The sequence below is a fragment of the Myotis nattereri genome (genome assembly GCF_964212035.1).
Source record: "Myotis nattereri genome assembly, chromosome: 11".
In the NCBI taxonomy this organism is placed as follows: domain Eukaryota; kingdom Metazoa; phylum Chordata; class Mammalia; order Chiroptera; family Vespertilionidae; genus Myotis; species Myotis nattereri.
In genome coordinates this window covers 51,686,965-51,710,251 of record NC_138086.1, presented here as the reverse complement: position 1 = coordinate 51,710,251, position 23,287 = coordinate 51,686,965, and the positions used below count along the sequence as shown (strand labels likewise).

General features: G+C 38.7%; 1 protein-coding gene across 1 annotated transcript in view; it reads left to right on the top strand.

Annotated features, from left to right (window-relative positions):
- THSD7A (thrombospondin type 1 domain containing 7A) overlaps positions 1 to 23,287 on the top strand; it is a 318,818-nt gene that overhangs the window by 236,198 nt on the left and 59,333 nt on the right. Inside the window, exons 8-11 of the mRNA XM_081102812.1 lie at positions 4,143 to 4,377; positions 8,653 to 8,768; positions 16,224 to 16,356; positions 17,794 to 17,897. Coding sequence (XP_080958938.1) covers positions 4,143 to 4,377; positions 8,653 to 8,768; positions 16,224 to 16,356; positions 17,794 to 17,897 — 588 coding nt within the window. The remainder of the gene's footprint in view (positions 1 to 4,142; positions 4,378 to 8,652; positions 8,769 to 16,223; positions 16,357 to 17,793; positions 17,898 to 23,287) is intronic.

Genomic DNA, 23,287 nt, shown 5'->3' with positions numbered 1-23,287 from the left:
AATTTTAGTGTGCCTTTATACCTGCTTTATCCATGCAGAGAACAGATGCAAATTGAAATCAAATTACACTAATTTTTTCTCAAATAATTAGTAGCCTTGAATAATTCTATTTTATCGTATACACCACTGAGAAGAGGAATATTTCTCTTTTATCTTGTTCAGTTTTTACAATTTAAATGATTTTAATTCTAAGTGCCAGGGAGCACTTACATGTCCTGGGGGAATTGGAAGAACCCAGGATCCATTCTAGGTGTACTAACACACAAAACTCCAGCTTCTAAATAAATGCCACCGTTTCCTCATTCTCTCACTATTGACTCTGAAAAAAGAGTTCTGCTGCAGCCTGTCCTACAAGCCCGCCACACAGGATTTATGCAGACTCCACAGTGGGGGATCTTTCTGCAAGGAAAAAAAGGAGGGGGAGGGAGTGGGGGATGGTGCTGAACAGACTCTCCTGAGGTTCTCTGTGGCTAATGCTCCTCCAATTCCCTGAAATCATGCCATTGCCAATGCGCTTTTCACCCATCAGTGGTTTGCGATCAAAGGGATATGACTGCAACCGCAGGCAAAATTACAGGCATCTTAACACTGTCATTCAGAGCACACAACCAACCTCTCCTTAATGTGAGCCCCGTCCACTTTCTTATCCTTGTGGCCAGTTACCTCCTCTTGTGAACTCTGCACTCTCATTGACTGCATCAATACTGCTAATTCCCAGGGTCATACCTGCCTGCGTGCCTTTGCTTTTATTTATTTTTTCTTCTGTTTCAATAAAATTCTCCCTTCCTTCTCACCCTTCCCAGAACTCTGCTTGTCCAAGTCCTATTCTTTCAAACCTCACCTCAGTGCCTCCTACCTGAGGCATTTTTCAGGCCCTCAAAACTAATGACATCTCACAATTCTGAATCCCAATTATTCTAAATACCTTTTTAACATTAGTATGTGTTTATCTTCTCCCCCCACTGCAGTATGAGATCCTTGAGAGTAGCAGGAACCATTTCTAATCCCTCTCGTTATCCCGTGACTCATTGGACATAAACATTGCATGTTTCACTCAATGCATGCATAGCCAATGAATGTTTTGAACACTTCTTTTTTTTTTTTTCAATCAGGCATCTAAATTGTAAGTACTTCAGTGCCAGAACCAGAAACATCATAGGTCTGTTCAAAAATATCCTAACAAAGCTTTTATGGACTTGATATTAGGAGAAAAAAAGTTACTTTTTTTATTTCTAAGAGAACAGTTGCACATACTAGTTGTTCTTTTTATATGAACATGGAGGTTTATTTGACAGAATTTCATTGAAGTATTCTAAACTCTCCTTGATGGAATGATAGAGAGCCCAACTAAACATGAAAGCATAAAGCATATATTCTTATGTATAAGAATTTTTTAAAAATACATATCACTAATTTTGTCACAGATGGCATTTTATAATTTCCCCAGTAAAAAGGAAATATTCCCAGATGTTTGGCATTAGATCTTCCCATGAATAATAAATAAATTCAGTATTATATCTATCAATTTTTCTACCATAAAATTATTCCCAAAACAACATGACAATGCTGCAGTGACTGATTACTCCACGCCACGCTTTTGAAATTGCCATATCCTTATTATAATTAAAACCACATTGGGGCTTATCTGTACAAGTAGCCTGACATCGAGCCGAAACTGCTGAAGCGGCTTTAATGTGGATTGGGGCAAGGAAATAAATAGTCTTTATGTCTGTAAACTTAACAGATATCTTGCAGTTGCTCAACCACGTTATGCTGAGGTTGTAGAAGTTTTTTCTTTATCAGTTTTTCCAAAGCCAACCAAGTTAAACCCAATGTCAAAAACAATTCAGAGTTTCAAAATCACAGTTTAAGCAGCATTTGTATCCTCACAGTGAAAACAAGGTCTGTAAACACATTTTTGTAGATCAATAATTTTACAATTAAATATAAACGTATGGTTAAAATAGTATATATATATTTTCTATAATTAGCATATGTTTGTCTGAGAGATAAATCTAGAGCCTCAGGGAATGGGTAATAAGAGCACTCATTTACTTCTTCCCTACCCAATTAGTATGTTTTAGGATTCGTTCCTATTCAAATCCTAAACTTCTTTTCTTAGACTGCCAGAGCCTCTGAGATTTGTGATGGACGATAAAATATGAACTATGACAGATGTTTTCACCTTCATGAAGCAGGGGGACATTAATGAAATGTGTTTAATGCAGGTTATTCTGATGTTGGTCCTATGTTTGACACTGCATAAATGATTCTAAATTGCAGTTAAATTCTCACATAAATTGCATGCTGATCTATTTTCTGAATGCAGGAATGTCCTTACTTATAAAAAAAAGTGATACCTGAAGATCAGCCCAGGGTGTGGATTTGTGGTTTTGTTTATGACTTTTACCCAAATCTCAAACTTTTGAGGTCATCTTCCATGTTACAGTCACTAGGTATTGAATCACCTTTACTTATTTATTTTTCACTTTTTAAAACTCGCTTTCCTAATATCTAAAATCCACCTTTTATTAAATTCAAAATTTATTTCATTTACTATCACAAGTATTTGTGATGCACACCCAAGATTTGCAACATTCTACATTAACAACCAGTTATTTTCTACTCCTTAGATGAAATCTAGAAGCTACATAGCTTTGAATAGCTCAGATAGTCAATAAATTAAGCAGTACATTCCTCCAACACTCTGCTTTTCATTTTCATAATTGGAATTTTAAGTACCATAGTGGTAAGAAACTGGACTCCATAAACTCCTAGCTGTTCCTGTGGCCACATCATTTAAGCTGTATGGACTCTTCAACTTTATGATTTTTAACTTGTGAGTCTCACTACTTACAAAGTACTAGGGCTAGAACATATAATAGGGTTTAAGACATAAAAAAAAGATTCTATAATGACAGCTCCAGATCATATTCTGTTGATTAAAGGACATATCTATTTTACCCTTCATCATCTCTATAATTACTGCTGCTTACAGTGGATGTATCTTAAAACCACTGCGGCCAAGCAGCAGTTACAACATTGTTGTCCTTGATAATACATGTGAATTTCATTGTTATTCCTAATGGCATTAGCAAAGTCTATGATACTAGTATTTCTGCCCAAAACAAATAAACAAAAACAACTAAGGACTATTGAGAATGGGAAATAAACCCTTTCTCAATTGCTTGCTTAAACTTTTCATTGGCATCTTCTGGTGCCATTACCAATGCAACAGTATGAAAACTTAGAGATGGGTACCAGTTTTCTGAAAGAAATACTGCAGGGGAGCACTTTTTAAAAGAAATCCTGCATCATCAACAGTTTTGATGCCACAGAGATAATACTGTTAGGAGAACACAAACTTCGATGGGTGTGTTAAACAGTGACTCGAAAGATTTGGACTGTGAAGAGAAAGAACTTTTAGGAACACCTTCTTTTTTAATGTATGACAAAGAGTGAATTTCTTAAAAGGTATGTAAATAAGTCATGCAAAGTTATTTCAGTAAGCATACAATAAAAATGAGAGTTGATAAAAACATTGTATTATCGTTTAATTTCCCTTTCTTTGGCACACATATAGTGAAGTATATTTCACAGCCAATGGCATCTTAGATTTCAAAAAATACAATATTACCATTACTGTATGGCTTTCTCAGAAATGCTATGGAAGATCAGTAAGCATTAATTGATTTTAAAACTTGTTTCTAATCACCCTACAGCCTAATATATTAAAATAAGCAGGACTTTAAAATCTGTAATTAAGACTTTCAATTTGGGGAATAACCTTTGAACACACACTTGGTTTTCTCCATCTACAGAGTATTGATGCCCATGTTTCCCCTGGTCAGCAATCACATAGGCTTCTCTGGAAAACAGTGGCCTCTCTCTCTCTTTGAGGTCATCCATAGTCCCCCCAAACAGAGTTCATTTACACCACATAGTTTATGTTTTAAGCCAGACCACACCACGCCAAATGAAGTAAGGTTAATATGTAATTTGCCTTAGCAGTGTGCTGGTCATATGCTTTGTGCTATATATAAGTAACAGATGTCATTGTTATTGTTAATTTCAAGAAACAGGAAATGATAAAGTCTCTGTTGGCACCATATCTAATCTGCTAACATTGTTCACTTTTATAGGTGGAACTCACTGTCCAAATACAAGTGCTTTGCAAGAGGTGCGCAGCTGTAACGAGCATCCCTGTACTGTGTATCACTGGCAAACTGGTCCGTGGGGCCAGTGCATTGAGGACACCTCAGTATCATCCTTCAACACAACTACAACTTGGAACAGGGAGGCCTCTTGCTCTGTTGGCATGCAGACAAGAAAAGTCATCTGTGTGCGGGTCAATGTGGGCCAAGTGGGACCCAAAAAGTAAGGGCTTTAGAATGTCAACAGTAAATCCTGTGGCCGGCCAAGCAGGGGACTGGCTCAGGCTTCACTTGCCTCATGAAATGGAACATTTTGATGCTTGTCATACCTGTCCTCAAGAGTAAGATTGTTTGGAATGTCAGCCACTGATAAAGTTATACCAGCCTCAGAGCCTTGTGCCTGGGGTCCATAAATTCTGTAGAAATCTTTCTGTGTGATACCTGCTTTCAGTTTTATGGTAGCACTTTCTGCTTTTATTAAGCTAGTGAGGCAATGAAAGAAGTGCTTGCTCTAGGCCTGGCTGATCAATAATGACAGGATACGAAGTCCTAGCAGTGTAGGTCATCCCTGACTCCCTATACACCGGTAGGCTACGGAGACTGCCAATCTACTTTAATTGGGTGATAGCCTTCTATGATCTGCCTTTCATTTCCCCTAGGAAATATATTAAAAAATACTGAGACTGAACTTATTATGTCTTTTAATCATTCAATGAATAAGCTGTTTACATCCAAGAGAGAGCCTTGGGAGAGGATGTTTTATGTTAAGTGGGAAAACCACCAGTTTCTTACTGTGGTTACCAATAGTGTAATAACAAGGCGAACAATTTGCTAGAGAGGGGGGACAAAAAACTAAAGAATTGGCATATTATATGTGCCTTGTGAGAAATATAAACAAAAACGAGTCATGACATAACTGGGCTAATCATTCTTAGAGAAAATAAATCAATTCTAAAATTATAATCTTTTCAAGGGAAACTTTATCTTTTGAGATTTAGACAGCATAGGTCTTTTAAAATTCAAATTACCTTAGTCATGTGAAACATTAGAAGTAAAACCAGTCAACTTTGTTTTAGTATACAGATGGCCTCATAATTTCCAAATTTCATAATTGGTCAACTGCTTAAATATTAACTGATTGTGGCCTGTTTTCAAAGTTTACTGAAAGGATTTAATGAAAAAAAAAATAGTAGCAGCAATGTGAGCACTTAATAAATCTTAGAAATTATTTTCTTTTAAAAATTTGAGCTACTTTTTAGTGTTTCAGGGAAATGAAAATAATGTACCTGATATATGAAAAAAACCAAAGGAATTTGTAAGGATCCCCTTAGAGTTTATTTTACCTGGCCAGCATTCCACACATTAGGGATATTTTGCCCCATATTTTGTTTATGTAGTTTGAAATTAGAAAACATATGGCAAAAAGAATTGACTAAATTGAGAAATTATTTCACATGCTTAACAGGTAGCTCCAAACCAATATTTTAACCAGTTAACTGCCACACGTCCAAAACAGAAACCATCCCGCTTGCGTCTATAGATGCTTATGGCTTACAAAGGATTAATAGAAATTAGGCTAAAGTTGTGATGAATCTATCAAAGGAAAATAATGTACAGTGTATTAAAATTCAATAGCAGTAACAGCAGGGGAAGGAACCTTAAGTCCTGGAGGATTCTGGGTCTTGCTGGGACAAGCACAGAAGTGGAAATACTCACTGCAGAGGGGTCTAACCTGACCTGCCTGTCATGGCACAGGATAGAGGGTTATTGTGTTGTACTTCTACGAGTAAACTCACTCTGTTTCTATTTTACAGTTTAATCGCCTTTCAAATGTTGCTATTGATGGTTTCCTCACTTATGCAAAGTACAAAATATTTTGCTGAACAATGGGTGTACATGTGTACAGCATGTGTGTGAAAAAGCCCTCTGGATTCATGTCATTAAATCGTTCAGTAGGGAGGGGATCCCCATGCTGGGCCACAATAATCCATTAAACATGCGCTTTGCCCTTGCAGCCATATGCAGTGACCTGGATACATGGATAGATTTGTTAAGTCAAATGGATTTACTTTGCCCTTAAAGTTCTGAAGAAGTAAGCAAATACTGTAAATTCAAAAGAAAATGTTACTGCCCTTATGCCTAAATGCTAGATTAAATTCCACAAATGCTTTTCAGTACTAGGCATTTGCAACAGAAATGCAAATAAAAACCTTGTTTTAAACTCTTAATAAAACAGATTACTGTGCAATAGTAAAATCAATGTTATTGATCTTACCTCTCCTCCGAGTAACAAACTTCAACTCCTATCACATCTGTTTAATTTGACCTTGAATAAGATTTGGGGGGAAATCAATTCCTTGATTTAAACCACAAAGACTAAATACAAACAGTACAAAAGAGAAGAGAAGCATGTTGACTGAACCAATTGCCTCGCCAAAGGAAGTCTGAATTTATTTTATTGCATGTAATCTAGGTTGTATAATTTATCTTTGTATGTTCATTTAATGGGTTTGTTGTTAGTAATTTTGTTCTCCACTGTTAGCCAAGTATCTTGCTGTGGATATTTCCAAACAAAAGCAAAATTTTGGAGGTTGTCAATGATAACACTATAAATTCCACTGATTTTCAAGGCTAACATTTTAAGAGCATGCAGTTGAGTAATGCTCTCCCGTGGTCTAAGTTATAAAATTGCCTCATTGAAAAATGATAATTACTAATCAATAATTTCATAGTTCTGAAGAATGAACAGGATTATATGTGGGGTTTTGCCATATAATGTTTCCTGGGTAAGAATGAAGGTTAAATTATAATTCCAATGATTTATAGTCTCAATTGTATCAATACTTTAACTTCTGTGATTCACAGCTAAATTTCTTTGTCATACACTGACTTTGAATAGAAATCATAATTAGAAGAACACAAGCTTATTCTTAACATAAACCAGGGAGATTTATTTCTTTTTCAAATGTTGAATCTGGTGTGAGAGAGGAAAACATGTATCTGAATAATTGAATGGAACATAAATTATTATAAGATATATAAAAAATGAAGCATCAGTAAGGTGATAGAAATAAATTATGGGAAAGAGATTAATGATTTTTTTTCCACTCATAGTTCAGTTCTGAAAACCTGATTAACTTACTTGTTAAAACACAATCTATCTTGACCTATAAAAAAAATTTGGCTTCTCCCATGGGGAATATTTTTAAATCCCATATTTCACTAATTTCCCAAGTTATTTCATCAACAGTTTTACTGGTTGTTTGGTTTATTTCTTCAGTGCTTCTTAGCTTATTTATTAATGATTTATATGACCTTAAAAGAGTTTTTTCTGGGTATCATAACTTTAAGTTACTTTTAGTTACATGAATTATGTGATTATATTCTGTTGTCCTAAATTACATCTTCTTCTAATGGTAATGCTCACAGCCAACATTTGACTATAGCAATAGTAGACTCAGATTGTAAAGGTGCAGACAAGGCTTGGGAAATTTAAAAATCATCCAGTAAGTACACAATAAATAAGACAGTACATTTAAAACATATATCAGCTCCAAAAATATTTCTTTCCAAAATATATTGTAACATATAAAAATATTTAAAGATTTTTCATTTATTCCTCACCCAAGGACATGCTTTTATTGGTTTTAGAGAGAGTGGGAAGGAGAGGGAGACAGAGAGAGTGGAACATTGATCAGTTGCCTCCAGCACACGCCCTGATGGGGGATTGAACCACAACTAGGGCACGTGCTCTGACTGGAAATTGAACCCGTGTCCTTTATCTGTACGGGATGATGCTCCAAACAGCTAAGTCACACCAAATATTTAATGTTTTGGCTAGTCAAAATTATTTAAAATATTTAAAATTCCATCATCTGAAACTAAAAAAGTAATGGAAGAAAAAGGATACTAAATGAAAGTAGGAATGACACAAAAACTATTTATCATAATAACTTACACACTTTTATTATTTTATTATTTATTATGAAATATATAGCTGTAAATACAACTTTTTTTAGCATGTACTGGGTATAAAATAGGCTTCATTATAAATTTGTCATGCTATACATTTTTGTAAAAATAAAGTGCGGAATAACCTGAAAATTTATAATTGACAATAAGCCTAGTTAGTTATGCAAAGATGTAAAATTGGGTCCTTATATTGGTAATTTGAATTTCCACAAATTTTGTAAAAGCATGTTAGAAAATATAAATTTATTAATGGGTAGATTATTATAAAGGAGTATGGTATAATTATTACATTTTGTCCTAGATAACACAATTACTATTATTAAAATCACACATCTTGTTTTGAGAAGCTTTATTGAAGCCTGGTTTGGAAGAATGTAGTTGTATAGTTCTTGTCAAAAGCAAAGCTCCCAGAAATTAAGACTGGTGATGATTTAGCAACTTTAACAATGAAAATTCTAACCATATTAAATTATCTGGTTTTCAGGATTACTATAGAGATTTAGTGATTTCCTTTTGTTTTTTCCAGGTGTCCTGAAAGTCTTCGGCCTGAAACAGTGAGGCCCTGTCTGCTTCCTTGTAGGAAGGACTGTATCGTGACCCCATACAGCGACTGGACCACTTGCCCTTCCTCATGTACAGAAGGTATGATCTGCAGGGTTCTGGAGGTTCTTCCCCTAGAAGACCACTTGCCAGCACTTCTGAGTTCTGACTGAACAATGTTTGTGATTCTTACATGGGTTGTGTAATCCTGGTTCAGCATGAATTCCATAAAATGTTGGTTTCTGTCTAGAAAATAATATAGCTTTACCAAACGAATGAGTTTTATGTCAAAACTGACTTAAAACTTTACAATATAAGTAAAAGTGAAAGGATTCTAGGTGTTATTATATTAACAATGTTTCCTTTAACATCTATACTAATAAAAGGGTAATATGCTAATTAGACCTGGTCGACCAGATATCCTCCAGACTTCCTTCCGGACAAAGTCACCATGGCTGGGGCCAAGGCAGAGCTGGTTAGGGGCGATCAGGCCAACAGGGGAGCAAGCAGTTAGGGGCGATCAGTCTGGTGGGGGAGCAAGCATTTAGGGGATAGATCAGGATGGCAGGAGACAAAGCAGATAGGGGTGATCAGGCTGGCAGAGGAACAAGCAGTTAGGGGCGCAATGAGGCAGAGAGGAGGAGCAAGCAGTTAGGGGGCAATCAGGCAGGCAGGGGAGGGCAGCTGAGGGTCATCAGGCATGTAGGGGAGGAGGAAAGAGGCATGTGATCAGCCTGAACAGAGGGGCGGGGGGGGGGGGGTCATGATCACCAGGAAGTGGGCAGGTGAATAGTGGGATGGGGCAGTTGATTATGTAGTAGATGTTCCCCGAGGATGGAAGAGGGCCCATATGAAGATTGAAGGGACGTGGCCAGGAGCCTCCAGAAGCTGAAGAGGTAGGAAGGAGGGAGCACAGCCCCAGACACCCTGATTTCAGATTCTGGACCCAGAACTGGGAGAGCCTGAGTTCCTGTTTGTTTAAGCCAGTCTGTATTCATCTGAGCAACAGCCTCAGGAATTGATTCCTCTTTGACCCTCCTTTCAGGGCCTGTCCAGGTTCCTGGGACAGCAGAGGCTCACAGGGAGATTCATCCCTGTGTCTGTGCCTTGACCCTGTCTCCCGCCCCCTGTGCTCCCCAGGGCTCCTCGGCAGTGACAGTTCAGTGGGCACACCAGGGCAGGAAGCTCGGTGGGAACTGCAGTTGACTTGGCACAGGGACTCCTCTGCTTGCCGAGCCCCAGGCTGTAAGATGATGCAAGGTACTCCAAAGCCCCACCCTTACCTCCCAGGCCTTTCCCCTAATGAGGTCAGCCTGGGGCTCCACTTTCTGAAGCATCCGGGTTGACAGGAGCCAGCAACTAGGTTCCATGCCCAGATTCTAGATGCCAAAGCTGGCTCAGGGAGAGCAGAGGACCGTAGCCTTGGCCCACCTCCCAGTCAACTCAGCCCAGCTGACAGGTCGCTCCGCCAGCTGCCAGGGATGTGGGGCCACATGGTCAGACCACGTGGTTACCTGACAAGGGGGCAGGGGCAAGTGAGCAGCCGGAAGTGGGCCTATCCTGAGGTGGGCAGGTGAACAGGATTCGGGGCTTATGATCAGCCGGTAGTGGTTACAGCTGGAAGTGGGCTTGGGAACTTGGGGACGGGGCTGTATCAGCCAGAAGTGGGCACAGCTGGAGGTGGACACTTGAACAGTGGGGCGGCCCACGAGTTCTGCCAGAAGTGGGCACACCCAGAAGTGGGCACCTGAATGGAGAGGCGGGGGCTCTTGATCACCAGGGAGTGGGCACGGGAACGTGGTGCCTGGGCTGTGATCACACAGAAGTGATCACAGCTAGAGGTGAGCATGTGAACCAGGGTGCAGGGCCATGTGTTCCATTGGAAATAGGCACAGCAAGATGTGGGCACCTGAACAGGGGGGCATGGGCATGTGAGCAGCTGGAAGTGGGCGTAGCCAGAAGTGGGCACCTGAACAGGGGGGTAGAGGAATGTAAGCAGCTGAAAGTGGGCACAGCTGGAAGTAGGCACCTGAACAGGGGACCAGGGGCATGTGATCAGCTGTTAGTGGGCACCTGAAGAGAGGGAGGGGGCTCCTGATTACCAGGAAGTGTGCAGGTGAACAATGGGGTGGGGGCACATGATTATTTGAGATATTTTCTGCATAATCAGATTTAGGAAGGACCCTCCCCTGAAGACCTTGAAGGGAGCACAGCCCCAGACACCCTGATTTCAGATTCTGGACCTAGGTCGGCAGGTAAGTTGGTAATCAGGCCAGCAGGGGAGGGCAGTTGGGCATGATCAGGCTGGCAGGGGAGTGGTTAGGTGGTGATCAGGCCAGCAGGGAAGTGGTTAGGGGACAATCAGACAGGCAGGCAGAAGCAATTAGGAGCCAGTGGTCCCAGATTGTGAGAGGGATGTCCGACTGTTGGTTTAGGCCCAATCTCGCAGGGATTGGGCCTAACCTGGCAGTCAGACATCCTGTGAGGGGTCCTGGATTGGAGAGGCTGCAGGCTGGGCTGAGAGACCCATGAATTTCGTGCACTGGGCCTCTAGTTAATTATAAAAGAATGTATAGCGGCCTTATATATTTCAAAAAGAGTATACAGTCTTCTTATCAGTACTCATAGTTTTCAACCCACTTATCGCAAGACATAGCATGGCCCCAGGTAGTTTCTGTTCAGATTCAGTTATACAAACCCGAAGGAATAAAAGAAAGGGAACCAATGGCTGCAGTGAGGGAAGGATTAGAGAGTGGAAAAGAATGAGAAATTGAAAATCCGGGTGTATATGTAGATAGTGCTGTGGGTCCAGGTGATGATAAAGGGCATTTGGGGGGTCGAGGTGAGGGTAGGTCTAGTTTCTTGTGAGTAATGGGCATGCAAGATGTAATGGGTTTAGTTGCCATGGTCTCTAGGGGGGTGGGCAGGTAGCTTCTCTAAATAAAGATGCATGTTTCCACTATGATACCATTCTCCCCTGGAGATCCTGGGGTGGCTGTGATCAGGAAGACAGAAATGCCAGCTCAGAAAACTGCTGTCCTGTGAGCTAGAGACTTTCAGAGAGGCAGGGCTGCGTTTGGTTGAGTGCAGGTCATCTCATCAGGAGCAGATCAGCCCTGCCCGTTCAGTTTGGCAGCTCTATGGTATGTTGACTGAGTCTCCTATAACAAAAGGCTTTAGAAACCCTCAGTCTAGGCACTCAGACTTAAAAGGAAGAACTGCAATTGTGTGTTGAGGAAATAAAAACCAAGGGGCAGGAGAGGGTTGCTGTTGGACAGCAGTGCCAAGATGCTTTGTTTCCTGGAGAAGCCTTTTCTGTTGTGCCCATAGATTGCTTAAACTGAAAAGAAAAATACAATGGTGTTAGAAAACTAGCCTTTTGTTGCAAGGAAAATAAAGCAATGATATGTGGTTAGTTTTTCATTATTTGGTATGAAATTGGAATGGTCCACATTTCATTGAAATGACACTGAATTTCTCACACAATTAAAAAATGCAAACAAAGTTGAATGTTCAAGGATAGATAACAGCCACAGAAAATTAATTCAGGGATGGGGTGGTTCTTTCAAAGTTAGTTATGCAGGTGAAGTCTAAAGTTTATAAGAGTTTTGAATTAATGAATGTGTGGAGCTAACCTCCTTTTAAAAAGTAATTTAAAGAGGTAAAATTATGCTTTAGTATTGCAGAAAATGGAATAGAATACCTTAGCATCCCAGCAAGAACAAAAAGAATTATTTGAAATGTTGTTCAGCCCTCTCTCAAGATATGTGTTGAATGCAATAAAGATCAGAAATTGAGTAAGAGAGTAATTCTTAAACCAGTGCACTTGGTAACTTTTTAAAAATTTTCATAAACTTTACAAAGGGTAGTTTTTAAAAATAGAAAACATTTATACATATAAATTATTTGCAGCTCTAATCTTTAAAATATCATTATTTTTGACCAAACAATACATTTAGCTGCTCAATTTCTATTTACTCTCCCCCTTTTCACACTACATTTATTTAATTGAGATCTAGAAGGGATATTGCAGAGGCATCTATTCTACCTTGATGCCTTTAAGCACTACTTCCCTAAAATTACCCCAAAGATAGGAAAAATACCTTTACATTTTGCTTCTTGCATGAAACATTTCTTTTCCGATTTCCTACCGCTATGCTCCTCCGTCCTGCTATTCCTCCCACATCCAGCTTAACAAATCTTAGTTTTGCCTGCCTTCTAAATCCTTCCACCAAGTCATTTGTCTAGGGAAATTCATCTTGAATGTCTTAAAGTATCTGAAAAGTGCTGTAACTGTGTGAGAGATTACATTACCCTCTGAATCCACGTGCCCCATCATCACATAATTGTTTTCTGAATATATAATCCATTTTCTTTTTCTATTTGTATCCCATATAGGTATTTTCCAGTATAAACACTACAGGAATATTCCGTTATTTTCCCCATGCTCATTATTTCCAATGGACAAAGTGACACCTTATTTTTTTTTTTTATTAATCCTCAATGTGCAGGCTTAGTCCCCATGTTTTTACTACTGTAAGGAAATGGATAAAAGAAATAGATGTTCAATAATCCAGTTGAGAAGAAATGAAATAAGTGTGTTTTCTCATTCAGCAAATATTTATTAAGTCATTACTATGTGTAACTATTGTTCTAGGAGCAAAAACACAAAGATAAATGGAAACTATATATGTGTATTAACCACATGTAATAAACTGGGTATAAGTACAAACAGGAAATTTTGAAGGTTGTAAAATTCTAGTTTGCCAGTTCAAATTGTTAGTGGGGAACCTTCCTTTTTTATTTTTTTATCGTGTGCCATCGCTCTCCTTTTGTCTGTACTTTGATCTGAGAGCTCTATAACCTGGATGAGCTTACAGTGCTGTTTCTTTAAATGCACAAGTAATTTCTTAACTGAGAGCTGAGAAGAAATGAACCTCTTAGTGGGTAGAAACATGGGTGTCATGACACTTCCTGTGTAACCCCATTAAACTTCCTCTCTACATGTTATGGCTTTGAAATGTTTCACTTGAATCAGGTCACAATCTCCGTCCCTGTGGGCTGCACAAGGTTAAGGTATTTGAACTTTTTATAAGACTAAATGGATTGCCAAGATGGAATCAACTATGGAAGTGAGAAACAGTCATCATAGTCTTACATATTAAGTGCAGACTATGGAGGTTGTGTTGAGAAGGCACTAGAATATGTCAGAGTTGTACATTAGGTGACGTTTTTGCTTTCAAGTCAATAAACAAAGTAAAAAATGAAACCCTCCCATTTGACTGCTGCCTCCCCGGTCTGAACAGCCCTGCCTATGTCCCAGGTGACATCTAGGGGGTTAATGACCCAAAGCTTCAGTCTGTAAGGCGCCCCTGATGCTGAACTCACAGTCACCTGCTTTGTCTGGACCCCTTGTCCCCAGCTCCATGTGTGTTGTCTATCTGCAGGCGGAGAGGCTGGAGAATGATCGACCCCCTGGGGAGCAAAGGCCTGCTCCTTTTTCCCTGTTAGAAAGCAAGCATCTCCTTCCCCCCCACTACTAAACGAATGGCAGGAACGGTCGTTTAGTGTGATACTCTTTTAAGAAGATTATAAGCAAAAATAATAATAGAAAGTGTAAGAGAAGGATGGAGTCAAGTAGTAAACGGGAGAAGAAGAGAAAAATTATACTATAAAATTAGAATTGAGGTAAGCTGCTGCAATTGAGAAGAAAATTAGTTCTGAGATTTTGGTGAACAAAGCCAAAAATAGAAGCACAGTGGATTCTTAACTGATTGTCAGGGGACACAAAATTTTTCCTAGCTCTACATTATTAGAGGAATCTCTCACCTGGGCCTTAAAAATAGGAGTCATTGGACAATAAAATGGATGAAGACTGCATTAGCAATTTTATTAAAAGTTCTATTGGCATTTTTTTTAGATCTTTCCTAGATAAAGGATTTTTAACATGTAAAAGTTGGAGCTAGCATTCATACCACTACTGTTAACTAAAAATGTCCATGACAGTATTTTCAAATACTCGAGTTCTCTGCTACTCACTACCTCCAGTCTCTAATTCCCTACTCCATTACCTGTAGTATTCCAGTTATTCACTAATATAATTAATACAATCATTAATAGTACAGGTTTCCCCCACAATGGGAGTAATCCTAAAAAGTTACACATGAACCATACTATCTGAAATTGGGACAAGGCATACAAGATTGTCTATTCTAGTAGATCTTAAGCCTTGGTATTCATCACAGTTTCTGGCAAGCTTTGTAAAAATCAGACTTTTAAACTCAGCTCCCAAAAATTCTGAGAAGTGGTTTTGTTTTTGTCTTTTTAAGGAAATTATCCTAGGCAGTCAGCCATTTAGGAATCACTAATTTGATCCATTCACACATCTAACACAGGAATCTTCAATCCACATTGCTGGGAGTCAGTTGCCCAGACCCCATTGAGGGATACCTTAACTTCATGAGAAAGGATGTTTCATTATTAGAAAGTTCTAATTGTCAAATCATATTTTCCTACTAACATAATAACTTTAAGAATGTTTCATTTCATTTCTGGTTAAACTTTCATTGTTCGGGGCTGCTAACCCTTCTAAATTTCTCTGTTCCTGTGGTCTACATATTAAGTATTTAATGATCTTACAAAAAAATTTAAATGCATCATGCCAACTCCATTAAAATAATTCTTGAGGGAATTCTTTTATGAGTGAAATTGTGCCATGCAGCTATTCATCTCTAAAGTGTATTTATTTTAAGTTGGAATGTATTTTTTATTAAAGTTGGCAAGTCTTATACATGATCTGTTTCTAATACTAAAAAATTTTGAGCATCTTTATATCAATAATACTGTCAATTTGATCTCTTCATTGTAGATAAATCTTATTTCCTTTGGCTTTTTAAACACAATTTGGAGTTATTTACTTAGAGTAATGATCTCTATTTCGAATGCTTCTCTAAAAATTCTGCCTCTAGGAAGTGACTTTCATTTCACTACGTACAACCCTGATGTTAAAATGCGACCTGAATTGAAGATCTTAGACTGTTTAACATGAATAATAAATGACTAGAATAATTTATGAGTTATGCATTTCAAATTAAGTGAATAACAAAGAAATAAAATTTCTCATTAAAACCTGGAATATATTCTCCTAAGAAGGATTCATTACATGTGTATGAGTCCCGTGTGGTAAACAGGGCTATGTGAAATGGCATGAAAATAAACTTAAGGTAGAGAAAAATAAATTAATTAGAGCTGTCATATTTCTCAAGGGGCAAGGAACATACAAAAGAGCAATTATTTTGCAACTGTGCATTGGGAAGCCTCGTTGACTATGGAACTGTTTTCCTCATTCTTCCCATTTTTAAATAGAATTTGATTGGGTTTTCAGTATAAGCAGCCTTTGGGAGGATTTAGGAAATGATTAGACTAGATGCGTCCTCTCGCTCAGGGATGTCAAAGCACATGTAGCTAGAGGCCATGTGCTTTCTTCACACAGGATGGTATTTGGAGAGTCTTTTTATCAGTGCAGAGCACAGAGGTTAAAAAGCTGCCTCGTTCTAGGGAGTTCCGGAGTCAAGAAGCAGTCTCGGCACCGGGTCATCATTCAGCTGCCAGCCAACGGAGGCAGGGACTGCACCGATCCTCTCTATGAAGAGAAGGCCTGCGAGGCCCCTCAAATGTGCCAAAGCTACAGGTAATAGAGGGAAAGAAAAAGCAAAATGCTTCAAGTCCAACGCTGTCCTGCGGGCTCAGTGAAGTTTGGGATGTTTATGGCTGTATGTGCCATCACTTACCTCTTTAAAGGAGCCGTTCGCCGACTGAAATGATCTCCAGGGAGACAATGACATAAATGTCCATGCGGTATTGGCTCCAGCAGTTTGGGAAAATTCTGTATGTTGACGTAAACGCTAAGGAATGCAGAGATGCTGTTAATAATTATGTAAATGTATGTTTTAGGAAGCAATTCTTTTTCACTTAGAGGAATGGCCTAAGCACCTGTTCCTCCCAAATGCTGGCATCCTTGCTGACAAAATGACATCTTTACCCTCAATGACGCTAGTGAGGCATTTGTTCTATTCATGTTTGGCCACCTCAAAGAAAATTAAGGTTATTAAAGTTATATAGCATCTTCTTGATAATTATTAGAGAAATTTTTCTTCACAACTATGAAAAGAAAGTACAGACCTAATTGAAACAATGCGGCATATAATTGCAACCCTGACAACAAATGAAATATTATGGCATCCATTGATGGAATGTGTGATCACAAAACAGCAATTTAAGGTGAAATTGACAGCAGATCTGCCATCTTCATTTATCTGTATTTAATTCTGACAAAAAATAATTACAAAAAATAGTATAATTGCATGTTTAGATGGTGAACACTAACATCAATTAGACCCGTGGTCAGCAAACCGCGGCTCACGAGCCACATGCGGCTCTTTGGCCCCTTGAGTGTGCCTCTTCCACAAAATACCGGCTCTTCCACAAAATACCGACTTCTGCACATGGGCTACGAAGTTTCAATCGCACTGTACATGCGCACCCACACGTGGTATTTTGTGGAAGAGCCACACTCAAGGGGCCAAAGAGCCGCATGTGGCTCGCGAGCCATGGTTTACCGAGCCGCAGTTTGCCGACCACTGAATTAGACTAAATGTATTTATTTGGGGGATTTGTCTTTGTAAGGTGCATTATAATCGCAATTTCTGAGTTATCACTACAACACTAACCAAAAGAACACTATAGAAAAGGCTCATGACATGAATTGCAGTTTTATAACTTGAATATAAAATAAACATACCTCTACTAAACAGAATGCATCGCTCTGGTACCATCTGGCACATCTGCTGGCAATCCTCATCATTAAGAAGGCTGAATGCTTTCTATAGTTTATTCTTGTAGAACTTGGCCACGATGAACTGTGTCTCCACTACCATAGAAAGTACTGCTCTATTTAATGCTGCCTTTTTCTAATGCCTTGGAGACCTACATTACATTTAATAGGACTGAGCGTCGTCAAATAAATTTCTCTTTGCAGTGGCCACAGTCATGTTTCCATGTCGCCGTAGCCCTGGTTTGCCTGGCGTTTTTGCTTCCTCTCCCTGAGGTTTCCTTCCTTTTCTTCTAGGTGGAAGACGCACAAATGGCGCCGGTGCCAACTGGTCCCTTGGAGCGTGCAACAGGACAGCCCTGGAGCTCAGGAAGGCTGTGGGCCCGGACGACAGGCCAGAGGTGGGAGGCCTCGTTCCACAGCTGATTTGCTTTTCATTTCTCCAACATCTCTAACTTACCCACCAGCTTGATGAGTTTGTCATTTGATGCCATGCTTAGCCAATGGAGCAGAGCAGACATGAATCTGCTTTCCACTCATCCTACGTAGCTCAGGGACACGTCTTTTTAAAGTGTGCCCTTTGTTCTTTGACATTAGCCTATAATTCCTCTGCTTGAATTTTTCCCTTACTGATATCTAGAAGACAATCAGATGAAGCTTTTGAGAGGGTTATGACAGAGATTGTACACTGCAGCTGGTTGTTAGTTGTGGTGGTTAGTTTGGGGATCATGGTCTTCCATAATACTTTTGCTTGTCACCTTAACAGTAAGATCCTTTATATCCCTGCCCATCTGCATTACATACATGTGTGCATGCAATGCAATATAATGGGTTAAGTTTACCAGAAATTCCCAGCAATGACATCCCTAACATACCCCCAATTTTGTTCCTATGCAGTACTGATTTTCAAATGGCAGATTTATGTACTCCAACCTGCCATATGTGGACAGCAGTCTTTCTGCACTGCTGGATAATGTGGAATCCTGAAGAAATGAGTGATGGAAATGTTTCAAATTTGTCAATATTATTTACTGAGTATTATGAATAATACTTATATTTGAAGCTTTGGATATGTTATTTATGCATGTGGCAAATTCAGTCTTTAAAGAGTACATGGTAGTTTCTACTCACGTTGACTTTTAGCATGTAACTCCTACATACCCAAAATGTAGTTGAATATACAATTGAAAACACTGCCACCACCTCTCTTTCATTCATAAAAACATCTTTTGATCCCTCGTTTATTGTTATGTATTTGATGATGCAGAAGTCGAAACACAGAATAGAATTCCAGCCTTTGCGGATGTGACCTGGAGCCCATTTTCTTTGCAATGAGAAGATTGCTTCCCTAATTTGGAAAAAAACAACAACTGCTACTTCTTTGTAAAACTCTTCTATTTATATAATCATCATTTTAGAAGTCTTTATTTGAAATATAAAATTTAGTTTACAAATAATAATGACTAACTATGGACTTTTGGAAATGTATTTTATATGTTTCATTTTCATTATGCATCTTCCACCATCAGCTTTAGCTAAAAAATAACTGTCTCCTTTTCAGTTATAGAGACTTAGGTATTTAGAATAGAAAGGCGTTCTCATTTCAACCCATTCATCAAGAAATTGAGTGACATGAGATCTTCTTGTCATGCCCTACTAATTCCTCCTTGAATCAAGCACACATTTGCGTGCAATCTGGGCCCTACATGAAGTTTACAGTGAAAACAGGTATGAGTTTGGGAATCAGGAAACAATATTTAGTCCTTGTTCTTTCACTAATACACTGTGATTCTTATTCATTACTTCACATTTCTGGGTCTTCATCTATTTAGATGAAGGAAAAAAAAAAAGAAAGACGAGAGGGTCAGACCAAATGATCTTTTAGGATTACCCTAATATTCATATTTTACAACCTATGCACAGTTAATACTCAGGGATCCAAGTGTGTCAATTGAGATTAGGTAAAACAACCCAAATATTTACAGTCCTCCACTGGAGGAAATCTGAGATATGGTGGCAACAGCACAAGTGTGACAACAGCTTCAGTTCCAGACTCTTTTACTCAACAACTGCAGAACCTTGGTTCGTTTATTTCCTCCCTCTGAGGCTGAGAACATAATGCTCCTCAGATCGCTCCTCAGATCGCTTTGCACATATTAAGTCTCCATTAAATGTTAAATCCTTCCCCCTTCGGTCATAGCTGGCGTAAGACCAGTGGCTCTCAACCTTCTGGCCTTTTAAATACAGTTCCTCATGTTGTAACCCAACCATGAAATTACTTTCCTTGCTACTTCATAACTGTAATGTTGCTACTGTTATGAATCGTAATGTAAATATCTGATATGCAAGATGGTCTTAGGCGACCCCTGTGAAAGGGTCCTTGGACCCCCAAAGGGGTCGCGACCCACAGGTTGAGAACCGCTGCATAAGAGCAACAGTATTAACACGGGTCTTTTGTAGTTTTGACACAAAGTCTGTATGAGAACTGTTCTTTCTGTGATTGGTAATCTTCTTATCTCCAAATCTAAAAATGCCAGCTCATTCCTCATCCTGGCTGACTGCTTTGTAGGACCTAATATGGTGACCCATTCTCACGTGAAAAGGGGTCTTTGGCTTCCCCCATGCCTTTCTGATTGTTTCATTCTTGGTTTCCTATTGCTGGTTCCTCTTCCTCTGCCTGCACTTAGATAATGACTTCTAATCTTGGAATACCTGTCAGATGACTTACTCTATCTTGGCAATCTTTTCTATGCCCAGGCTATCTGGAAAGAAAGATCATTTCTGCGTATACTAAGAGGAACACTCTTAAACTCCATATGAAGATAATCTTTGTTGCCTTGGTAGATTAAATTTTTTTTTCTTAGAGCCTATATTTCTACAGAAACATTAAATGGAGAAAATCAAGAGTGTAAAAATATATTTTGCTAATGAAATACTGGCAACATTTTCTTCTTTTGATGGACATAGCTGTTTTTAGAATTCTGCATGATTGACCTGTCTATTCTTGCTATTCTCATCTTTGTTTTTATCTGGTCAGAGACTTAAGAAGTGCCAACTTGTGCTATTTTTTTTAATGATTAAAGAAACTGTGTAGTAAGGATTAGCATCGATCAGCAAAGACTAGAGAGAAACTGCACCCTGTCCTCTCCAGTGCACCACATTTTCTCATTCCAGTGCCTCCTTTAACTGATCGCATTCAGGAGGCTGTGCAGCGAGAGCCCTGAGTGTCGGGAAAGAATGAAGATGTTCAAGGCAGGGAGCTTACATTTGGTTAGGGAAGTGGTGTCACTGGTAACATCCAACATGTAGGAGTTAAAGGCTGATCCACCGCAAAAGCAATAAGTTGAAGCTAAAGTGTTTAAGAAAGACCTAAAGGATAAGCTGGGAATTGAGTGGTGCCGTAATATTAGAATTAATAGAAAAGAGAAAAAAAATACAAAATAAGATCAATTCTATAAGCTAAGCATTTGAGGTAAGAAAATGAAAACATTAAATATGTTCACAGAAAAGTGGGTAATTGAAGCTCTGAAGACGTAAGCTGGAGCCTGGGGTGATTTTGTAGAAGGCTATAAATGTCAGGATCAGTATTTTAGGCTTTGTTCAATAAGGAGTAGGAGCAAGCAGTGTTTTATCTGTCAGCACATAGAGAATAAATTAGGAGGATAAGACACATCAGTCTGGATGCAAGCTAGTACACTACTGTAGCAATGCAAAGATGCAGTAATAGGGTCTCAGGAACCACATTGGTGGGAATGGGCAAAAAATAAATGGACTTGCAACATGCTATAAAGTAATTTTAGGACTTAGTGGCAGGTGAGAGTAGCAGAAATAGAAATAAGCAAGTCAAAGATTTGATTCTTTAATGCCAATATTTTTATTTTGAGAATACTTACTGCGTATTGATGGAAATTCTTAAGTCAGAAACTAGAGCTGATTTTAGAGAGAATATTTTGTATATTGTGCAATAGAGGTGACAGGAGGGGAGCCAATTAAAAATATCCAAGTATGCATTTGAAATGTAGCTGTAGACATAGCTTAGGACAGAAGATAGAAATTTTGGTAAAATTTCCAGAAAGGGTTTTGATGAAGCCATAGAAGCTAAGGTCCCCAAAATACATTACACATCACCAGAAAAGCAATTACTGCATTTTACCATTAATAGATTTTTTTCTATAACCTGTTTGTATTTGTAGATTGTTTAAGCATTTCTTTTTACCTAAAGAATTAAATTGTATTAACTTTAAATTACTATTTCTTTGCTGTAACAGAAACAATACCCTATGAATTAACTTTACCATTCTATGATTCTGAAGGTAGAAATTTTTATCCCATGGATTGTACCAGACCTTTGTTCTAGACCAGTTATCAGTAAACAATGGCCTGTGTACCAAATCCAACCCATAGTCTTTTTTTAAAAAACAATTAGAGTTCTTTTGAAAAATAGCCGTACCCATTTCCTTACCTATTGCCGATGGCTGCTTTCATGATACAAGGCAAAGCTGAGTAGTCAGCCCTCCATATCCACAGCCTCCACATCTGCAGGTTCAACCAGCAACAAATGGAAAAAATACTTTTAATGTTACAGTGTTGATGATTTACACTATGTTGCATCTGGTTTCATGTGGCCTACATATTATTGGGTTCAGCCTGTTGAGAGAATAAATGTATATAACGTAATTTTTATATATTTCTTATGGTAGGAAATATACTATAGGTATAGATGATTTAGGTGACTCAAGGAAAATCTATATGTTTGCGGAATAGTGCATTGACCATTTTGCCTAGAGTTTCTGAGTGAGTTGGAGGCAAGAGCCCACACTCTGGGGGAATTGAATACCTCCAGGAGTATTTGAATACCAGAAGGAAAGGGGAGAGGAGGAAGAAGAGGAGGAAGAGGAGGAGGAGGAGGAGGAGGAGGAGGAGGAGGAGGAGGAGGAGGAGGAGGAAGAGGAGGAGGAGGAGGAGCCCAGGAAGAGAAGGGATTTTTCAATAGGAAAGCAAAAGTAGTGAAGAATCTTAGCAAAGCTTTGGATATGAACAATGATGTATTCCAGGAAATTCTATCTAATAGTGTAAAAACTAAATAAAGGAGAGGGAGGGAGGGAGGAAAGGAGCGAGGGAGGGAGGGAGGGAGAGAGAGAGAGAGAGAGAGAGAGAGAGAGAGAGAGAGAGAGAGAGATTTTAAAGAAGGGATTGACGGGATTTGGAAACTTTAAAATTTGAATCATTTAAATATCACATGGAAATTTTACAGGGTCTTTGACATAGGCATCTTTCCTGTCAAAAAGTGCAAATATCATGAAACTATATCCACATTCTATTTAATTTTTAAGTGAATAGAAAGCTCATATTTGCTTCATACTACTTTAGTCCACTGTGTATAAACTTTTAATGGAACTGTAATCCACTGTCCCTTTTCTCTGATCACATGCCCACAGTTTGGCACTTAGGAGGTGAAATTATGGGTGCATCAGTGACTGTCATTGAACCTACACATAATAGCTATAACTAGAGTTACTATTACATTTGCATGAAAAATAAAATACATGGCTCATAATAATGACAATTTTGGATAATTTACTTATTTTTTATTTATGACCCCCCCCCCCCAAGGGACAATAGCAATCACTACTTAACATCAATCATATACTTAAAATCCTATATAATAAAAGCCTAATATGCAAATTGTCCCCTTGTGCGGTCATTCTATGGGATTTCAACTGGGAGACTGGGAGTTCAACTGCTCACTATGACATGTGCTGACCACCAAGGGGCAGCACGGAACATGGCA